Source organism: Sinohyriopsis cumingii, chromosome 8 (assembly GCF_028554795.1).
Source record: "Sinohyriopsis cumingii isolate HCF-2022 chromosome 8, ASM2855479v2, whole genome shotgun sequence".
NCBI classification, from domain to species: Eukaryota; Metazoa; Mollusca; class Bivalvia; order Unionida; family Unionidae; genus Sinohyriopsis; species Sinohyriopsis cumingii.
The window spans coordinates 11,630,604-11,640,682 of record NC_142968.1 but is presented as its reverse complement, the minus strand read 5'-3'; the positions used below and the strand labels follow the sequence as shown (position 1 = coordinate 11,640,682).

The window sequence follows — 10,079 nt, the reverse complement described above, 5'->3', positions numbered from 1 at the left end:
GTCCTATTATTAGAACATTTCGCCGTGATTGTTTTTTTCTTCTTTTTTTTATAAATATTTTGGTCTGAGCTAATCTGGCTTCAGTCGTATTTAAAAGTTTATACTGCTGCTGTTATACATTTGTAGCCCAGCTAATATATACATGAAACACCAGGTCAAAGTTTTAAATATACTGACTTAAAAACGGATTTAATGCTGAGTGAGCATGGCGAGTTATGTGCCCTTCATCGACCCAGGTATTTTGGTCTAATTCTTTTGAAACCAACTGATGTGTGACATATTGTAAAGACGGCCAAGTATATGTCAATTTGTAAAAGCCAGAACAAAAATTACCTTTAGAAATACACGTATAGCTACCTCGCGTCTATATCTTATTGCTTCGGTAGATTCGAGAAGGAATAGTTTACTGACTGTCCAGGGGATTTTGAATGCCCCTTTGTTTACATCAGATAGTCCAGGTGGTTTTGAATGCCTCTTTGTGTACATCTGATTGTCCATGTGATTTTGAATGCCTCTTTGTTTACACCTGATTGTCCAGGAGACATTTAATATTTATTTTTGTTTCGGGTGTATAATAATACGCTTTTGGTACTATAATTCAGCATGATGCTCTCTGTTCTGAAAGCCAAGGTCTATTAGTTTTATCCATGACCGCCAATCCGGCGTAACAATGAGAGGAGCGTTATGCCATATTCGATCACGAGGATGTAAACATGTGATACTGTCGATTTTTATCTTCCTATTTCTTTGCATTGTCAGTTTCAGCATAATTAAATATTTCACTCTAACTCAGGCAAAACAATATGACAAGTTGAAGACTGTAAGAAGGGTAGAAAACGTCTGCAAAGAGCCTAAAATTACTCAGTCCAAAACGGTGCCATATAGCAATGTGACAATAAGGATCATTGTGATTGTCTACAATAGGGCTACGTCACTCCGTCGTCTTCTTGATTCACTAAACAATGCATTTTACTTTGGAGATACAATCGCCCTTCATGTTTGGATTGATAGATCAAAGAATGGGACCATAGATTTTAGTACATACACAGTGGCGAAAGGTTTTACATTCCGACATGGCCAGTATTACGTCCATAATCAAACTTGCCACGTTGGTATATATGGACAATGGATGGGAACTTGGTACCCCAAAAACACCAGCTCTGAATTCGCAGTTATTCTCGAAGATGATCTCACAGTTTCCCCATATTTCTACAAATGGTTGAAACAGGTACACATGAAATATGATCATCATTCCTACGTGAATGGATATTCTCTTCAAGGAATAAGCATTAAACATGGCGCTGGCCAAGGTGGATATCTAGAAGTAAATGAAACACACAAGATTTTTCTCTATCCCATACTAGGAACGTGGGGATTTTCGCCGAATAATAGAAATTGGCGTGCATTTTCCGATTGGTATCTGGAAGCAAGGAAATATCCCAAGTTCCACCCGCTTGTTCCTGGAATTCATCCGAGTGTTTGGTACAAGCAGCAGCTAGCAAAGGGTCACCAGGACCGCATGTGGTCGATGTGGTTTATATACTACGCCTGGATGAATCGCGAGTTAACGGTGTACAGTAATTTCAAAGGTATGGTCTTTTATTTCAAAATTTGTTTCATATATCCATATTTCATATTCGTCAAAACTTGATCTGGAAATAAATTGCATTACTATGTTTCACATCGATATGTTGATAATCTGTTTGTACTTTGGTTTTGTTGTTGATGTTTGGAGATTTCTGTGTTTGTTTTTGGTTTTGTTTGGTTTTGTTATTGGGGTGGTGAACGGGGGAACAAATAAGCAAAACATTTGTAGAGAGTCCCCAGTTCTACCATGTCCAGTTTCTTTGCTTGTGCTTTCAGCTTTCAAAAGTTGTTTTTAATTGTGACTTTTACATGAAGTAAGTAAAAACGTTGTGATCCTAAAACTGAAAAATACATAAAATAGGTCTTTTAAGATTTCGTCATAATTGCAATCTATTAATATATAATTTTCCAGTTCCTTTTAGGCATAATATTTATGCATGTTAGAGTCTTTATTCAATGTTTCAATGACCTTTATGGTGATATATGGGAACGTCCCACTCTATTGTGCATGGCCTGCATACCTTGAAATAAATAGATACCGTTTTCTTAGGTGATTCGGTCATTGCCTCAAATGAACACCACCATCGTGACCATAATGGGTAATTGCCTCAAATGAATACCACCATCCTGACCATAATGGGTAATTGCCTCAAATGAATATCACCATCGTGACCATTATCACCTTTAAATCAGAATCGAATTGAGCAAGAGAATAATACCTCCGTCATGACATGGATATTATGGGATTAAATGATCATGGTTGGGTATCTATCGATGTGTAAATTTTACCTAATCACTCACAAAGTAAATAAAAGTCCGAAGGACTTTATGTTAACATTGCGAATGATTAGGTAAAATTTACACATCGATAAATACCCAACCATGATCCTTATAATTTCAGTTTCGTCCTTTCTTCGTCAAATCAACTTTGTCCATCAACAATGCATTCCAATTTAAGTAGCGCGTACTTTCCTTTCATTCGCCGCTTCACATCGCCCCATAATACATAACCTGTACAGAACCATACGAACATATTGACTACCTGTCACAGTTACGTTTATTCAGAAACTTCATACTTTACATCTTAGCCAATGGCTACCGATGGTTTCAACACATTTAGTTCATTTACAACATTCTTGTTCAATTTTAGTCAGTTCCATCTGCTACGTCAGATGACCATGACCTTGCATAATAACAGCTGATACAGAATGAACTAGCGTGCTAGATTAAATTTCCAATCAAACCTTAAATCATAATGGATTTTATCATTGAACAACATGGAAATATGAACAAAATGATGCTATCCCTTGCTAAAATAAGGGCAACAATTAAATAAATTGTATACAGAAATAACATGTTATATCGTTCTCAACAGCGCTAATACTTGTGAAAACCCGTTCAGTGATGTAATGTCAGATGAAATGTAACTACTGTCGCAGTTACGTTTATTCGGCAACTTCATACTTTACATCGTAGGCATTGGCTACCCGTGGTGACAGCACATCTATTTTCATATAAAAAATAACATTCTTTTTTTATTATAGTATGTCCTATACGGGAATAACATTTTATATCTCTTTCATCAGATTTAATACTTAACAAGACCTTTCAGTTATCTAATCAGAAATTAAATGTGCAGTTGTTAAATGTAGAGTTGCTTGCAAAACGTGCCATATGTTTTGTTTGATTGCATAGCTGAGTGCTGGAGTGCTGGAAGGAATTAATGACTACACATTTTTTAAATAAGCAAACAAAATTAAAATAAAAAGGTAAACAAATTTACCATTGAAAACGCCAATACCCCATTTTGTGTTTCGTTTAGCAGCCTCTGAGTATTGGTTTATTCCAATAGCTTTTAAGTCCTCCTCAGATAATTTCTCGAATCTTGGTTTATATCCCTTAACGGCCTCAAAATTGACTGACCCAGTTCCTATGCTATTATTGTTGTTGTTGTGTATGGCTAGTGTGAGTGAGGTCATGGGGTGCTCTGTGAGGGAAAGTATCAATCTCTGTTGTTCTGTTTCATTTTTAGCGTTTTAACATCCATCACATTATAGTCAAATCAATTTTCATCTGCTTCAATCGCTGCTATTATTTCTTGTAATCCCTTGTCATCTAATTGTTACAAAAACTCCGCAGAAAATTGCAGTGAAAAATCACCGTAATCGGCCATTTTGCGCGACTATGTAGCAGACGAACGCCAAATTGTAAACAATGCATTTCAATCAAAGAATATTTGAAAAAGTATAAAAAGGATATAATTTCTATTTATTTGCTAAATAAAAAATTTAAAAGATGAAACAATCGTTTTACAATGAATTGTCTGCAATGTTTCTTTTATATTGCAAACAGTACAAAAACCAAAAGTAGTCACATAATTTATCGATGTGTAAAATAATCCAGATCAATATCACGTGACTGTTTACAGCCAATCGTATTGCGGAAAATCCGTTTCATTTTTAAAAAAATGAAATTATGTTAGCATAACAATCAGCAAATTTACAGTCAATGTGTATAGTACTGATGACAAATAACTATAACGTTAGGAAGAATAGGATTGTATAGTTACTTTAGTATATGGCTGGGGGCCTTTCTTCCGAAGTTACACGATTACTCCAAAATCCAGTAAAAGGTAGATCAAACCGTTTGATACCCAGGAACGGTCACCATTATCTAAAGTTATACGAGTACTCCCAATCCAGCAATGGGAGGTCAGACCTTTTAGGTACCCCAGGAGGAATACCACCATCACGTAAATCTAGGTCAGAGCACCTAGAGTATCTACAGATTGTAATCCCGAACCGCACACGTAAATCTTCCTTATATATAGCACTGTACGCGCAATAATAAGATATTTGGGAATAATTCCCGTGGGTTTGAAACATAGACTGCCATATTCGATTGATTGATTGATTGATTGATCGATCAATCGACTGGTGTTTAACGGCACATCAGCATATGCAAGTTTACATTATACTGAAGAAATTTTATTAAAGCGTCTTTCTAAGACATGTACAACACCAACTGAACGGGCAGGGTCTGGAGAGCATTCGGACCCGGAACCTGCTGTTTACGAGCAAGGAACAGAAATAACTTCGCCACCGTCTAGGACTAGAACCAAGTGGCCATTGGCGCATGCTCTGTGCAGGGGAAAAATGCAGTGCCCCGTATCATGCCTCGTGTGTAGATATAATGTTTTCAGTTAAAAGCCAAATTTGTTTATATATTCCTGGTATCACCATCAATAAAAGAAATTAGCTTCGATTGGGTTTGATCGAACTTTTAAGAAGTTATTTTTATCACACACCCAAACTTTCCCTCCCCTGGCTGAATACTAAATCCCTATCTATTATGGCACAATTCTCGTGATACGGAAATGTGTGTTCTGTATTTAAATAAAATAAAGTATTATGGTTGAAGTTGGTACAAGAATGCCCTTTAAGTGGACAACTAACTTGAAATCGACGCTTCTGAGAAACACAGTCTTATATTAATCACATCAAGACTGACCGCTATCTTGCTAATTACGCTCTGGCACGATGACTAAATTATGTCTTCAGCTTCTTCATAAAAATGATGATTGATGTTCATTCCGCGCAATGTCAGCAGGCAAAAACATGAACACAAGTTTATAGATCTATACTGGTTATTCATCTCTGTGGTTGAAAGAATCCCGAAACAAGCAGATGAAATAAAGTCTAAAGATACGGGATCAGACGCAGTCATTGTGTATAATGAAAACCACATAACTGATGTAACCTGACAATTGAGCGAAGCCAGATTCTAGCAAAAGCAATCTGGATAATTGCATGACGTCAGTGCAAGACATCATTATAAACTGCCACACTGCAGACATCGTAGTGATATGACTGACATTTCTTTAAAAGCTACGTTAAAAATCCTAATCACACACACACTCACACATCTATAATTGCACAATGTTTTGTAAATTTAACGATTTCTTTTTATGTCTCTGTTTTGCAATTTTGTCTTTGACAAAGACTCTGTGAGAATCGAGCGTGTCAGTTTAGTTAAAATCAAATAGCGAGTTTTACACTGTTCGTTATTAGTTTATTCTTGCATTCATCATAATCAATCACTCAGACCCACGCAAACGCCTATTGTCACGTTTGCTAAGCCCCAGCTATAAAGTCATGTATAAGCTATAATCTACTGTCTTGGAATTATTACTGCGGCCATGTGTTTAGTGTCTAAAGGTTGTCCCAGGCTAGTGTTAAACTCTACCGCAATGTTACCGTGACCCGCCAGAGACCGGGACTTTAGTTGTCGAAGGCGACCGCTTGCATCATTTCCCCACTCTGACAGACAACGAGAGGGACATTGTCCGCTAAGCTTGATTGTATCGGTTCACAGCGATATCCAATCGGAATTGATGGCTGATTACAATTTGACTCGAATGATATTTTCAGAAATTGTAAATAAAAAGTTAGTTTCGCCTGGACAGATTGCTGAGCAATAGGGTTACTCCGAGAGAGCCACTCGTAATTTGGCGCCAAAGCCTAGAGATAGATTCTAAGGAAAGAAAACGCTTCGAAAAGGTCAGTAAGTTATTTGTTCGATATTTACAGAATATTACGGCATAATAATTGCAATTATTTGTAGTTTGTACGCTTAATTACTAGGATCGTTTAGTATGTAAAATTACATTTTGTTGTGTTTCATTTACATGCGTTTTTGCGAAATGGGCTTAAACTTACGTAGAGAATTATTAGATCCGAGCCGGAATTATGTAGATTCTTAGCTTGTTGTCAGAATTAATGTTGTAATTTGCTGTTAGGTTACTTCGTAGTAAACTAGTGAATTTATTAAATCGATATGTTAGAATTTACATCTGCTTGAATTGTTAATTTGGAAAATGGGTGAAGTATTTTAAAGATTAGTTACTATGGACGTATGCATATATCAGAGCATGGATATTTGAATATTTTTGTGAGTTGTAAGATAAAGAAACGCATCTGATTATTGTGATATTATTTAGTATAACAGGATTAGGAATATATACTGATGTGACAGCATTTATTAACATATGTATAAGAAGCAACTGATACCGTGCTGTATTATGACGCTTGTTTAACCATACAAGAACTTATGGGTATCACGATGTGAATGAATGCGTGACCGAGGAAATTTAATAGCCGTTATCTGATGATAGGCTGGGTGTAGTGTGAGATGAGAGGACTAAGAAAAAATATTTTATCGTCATTGTGTTTTCACATGTAGATTTCTAGGGGACACAGAACTTCGGGTTCGGTGGAGTCCAGAATCTTCAAGAGTTGGAGACGGAAGTGAGACTTGCTGAAATAGTCGAAGTCGACGGAAGTCTAATCGGTTGAGATAAGGTGGAGATAAGGTGAAGGAGGAGGAACAGTAGTCTGGAGGAGAAAGTGGAGGAGAAGGAGAAGGAATTTGGAGAAATAGGAGAGAGAGAAGAATGCCACATATGAGAATAATACGAGGACAAGTGGAAATCGATCTCACACTACAAATCAAGTGATGCAATAAGCTATAAAAGGGTCGAGCGGAAGGAATGTAATTGGAAATTTGAATCATTTGGTCATCAAATTGTTATTAAATTGTTATTATTGAACTTCAACCTTTTTTGTATATGTAACCATCTAACCGTCGGGATTGCTGACTGGGGGCTAGGAGCTTTCCATCTATCTTTCACTAGTTTAACTTCCAACCCAAATCAAGCCGAGGTGGGAATTCTGTAATAGTTTAATTTAATATTGGGAGCACCCCATCCCAACCATATATATATATATATATATATATATATATATATATATATATATATATATATATATATATATATATATATATATATATATATATATATATATATATGTGTGTGTGTGTGTGTGTGTGTGTGTGTGTGTGTGTGTGTGTGTATACGTGCTGTCATTGTAGCTAAATTATTATTATTACATGTATTATGAATATTGTAGGTAACAAAGAAACCTGGGATTTCTAAATTGCAGTGGTTAGCATCAGTAACATGAACGGTATGCGGTTGTTCATAACTATAACAAGGTCCAGGTTTCCAGGTTTCTTACACAAGCTCTTGATAAAATTGCATTAAAAAGTAAAAACAAAATAGAAATCAATGTCGATTATGTCAAGAAGAATATTTAAAATGTGGTGGCAATTTATTCTTGCCACATTTCCATAAAAGAATAAGTCAAAATGTATTCTAAAACTTACCCGAAATATTGTAAGCTCACGTACAAACGATCCACATATGTGGTCAGTCTAAACTATTTCATAATTATTTGTCCCTTTCAGGCCACACAGGTTTAGCAATCAACTGGAAGGAACACGGATTACATTATTCAAAGAACGACAGCAAGGGAAACCCAGATCCATTACTGGTACATTGGAAACCAGATTACGAAGATCTCCCAGAACAACCGGTAATTATAGATGTTAACGGCAGAGAGATTAAGCCGCCATCCTGAGTAATATTTACAGAATCTGTGGTTGTAAGCACCTATTTGCAAATCAAATAAAAATGTTAATAAAGCAAATGTGTACGACTTTAAAATGCATTTTTTTTTATTTATAAAGGAGAAGGAGATAGGAATACCCATTCCAAAATCTAACTGGTGCACATGAATGGAAATTATGTTATTTGTTTGGACTTCCATCCTTCTGGACAAATATAGCAAGATGAACTGTTCACAGATTGAGGTTTAAGTGAAAAGGCAGAAATGTCAGGCAAAGGTTACCTTAAACGCCCTGAATGCGCGTCAATGATCAGTGTTAAGGATGGTCTCTGAAGGAACCTCAGGGCGCAGGAGAAGCTAAGTCCGTAACTCTTGATTTGAGAAGGCACAAAAAATGGGAAATGGCTCAAGAAGGATAGAGCAAGACAGGAAAAGAAGATGGGAGTTGTCATTACCTGTTATCTGGGATCTGGAGCCTCACCCTGTCACTGCTTCGCCTACCACAGTAGAACCACCTCGAGCATCCACACAGACACAATGGGAAAAGGCAAGGGACGAAGAATATACCAACTTGATCTCCAGCAAGTGGGCGCTGAAATTTAACCCAGTCCTCCCGTATATGTTATACAAACAAGAGCACAGACGAAGCGGCATGACAAGAAGCAATGAAAAAAAGAACGAAGTGGACTCGTCAAAGGCAAACGATGCAAAAATGCGTCAGATGGGTCTGTTAGCAACCATAAATGATAATCAGACATTCAAATATACAGATTAATACAGCCTGCTACCTGGGATAGAGGTCACCCAAGACAAAGCTGCCAACACTCCAGGTGTGGAAAAATTGCACGCTGACCCTCTCTACATAGGTGATTCTCATTCTGGGTGTTCCTACATCACGATCTCCCGGCATTACCAATGTCAGAAAGGTTGGAGGCGAAAAATATTGATTCATTTACAGCGCAGGTTATGTGGGAGGAAACGTATGCAATCCCGTCAAAAACATTCCTCTTTAGGGCTTTATTTTTAAACTTATACTCTCATTTTGTTTATACAAGTGTAGCGTGGGCAAATGACCTATTTTAATGAAAATGCAATGCATGATGTCACTTAATTATACTGAGAGAGAATGAGGCAGAGAGGGATGATGACGATGTTTATGATGTTAGACGATGAAGACGATGATTATGATGTAAGACGACGATGACGATGATTATGATATAAAACTATCCTCACGATTACAATATGTAAACCCATACTCATAATTTCACCATGGATGGAATTTTTGTCTCCACAAAATGCTACATAAAAGGTGATAAATACATCAAGCACGGTTCGGTACAAACTATGCAATGGTTAGCTTTAAAACTTCCTCTTTATTTAATGGTACATAACGATAATTTGGTTTTCTAAGGCTTGCAAGACAAACTTTCCGTACAGCCATCCTATGGTGACCAGAAGAACCACATGGGTCACGATGGTCATACCAGTTTCTTGATGACGTCACTCTTGTAGATATGGAACGAATTTGATCTTAGTCTATAATAACCATGGAGCATCCGGTACGTGTGAAGTTATTCTGTTGAACCTTACATAGCAACCAAATATCTATCGTTTTCTCACAAGTGGCTACGCCCCTTCATTTTGTAAAACTATTCCTATATGATTATCCATAGATACTAAATCTTAATGCGATGATAGAATACAAGGTCAATGTATGTGTCTCGGAAAAAATATAAAGCTCAATATATGGCCTATAACTCAAAGATTCTTATCAGAATCAAGAACGAAATGAACCTTACTATTGTCGTCGGTGAACTAAAATCGAATTATATAATTACCTGATATATACTAATCTACATCATTAACTTGAAATGTACAATACCAAACACAAAATATAAAATAATGCAAACACAGAAACATACTACCGGTACATGAAAAACTGATTCACACATGTTGACATAAAGGTCCCGTACTTTGACTATTTCAAACGTGAAAGCAGTTTCAACCTGTATGTAAAAGGTATGC

The 10,079-nt window shown here is 36.6% G+C and overlaps 1 protein-coding gene across 1 annotated transcript; it reads left to right on the top strand.

Annotated features, from left to right (window-relative positions):
- The first annotated feature begins 368 nt into the window (after positions 1-368).
- Positions 369-8,152, top strand: LOC149792977 (uncharacterized). Its single transcript, XM_089966842.1, has 2 exons — positions 369-1,589; positions 7,894-8,152. Exons 1-2 carry the CDS (start codon positions 671-673, stop codon positions 8,064-8,066), a joined length of 1,092 nt encoding a protein of 363 aa, XP_089822968.1. The 5' UTR covers positions 369-670; the 3' UTR covers positions 8,067-8,152.
- Positions 8,153-10,079: the final 1,927 nt, after the last annotated feature.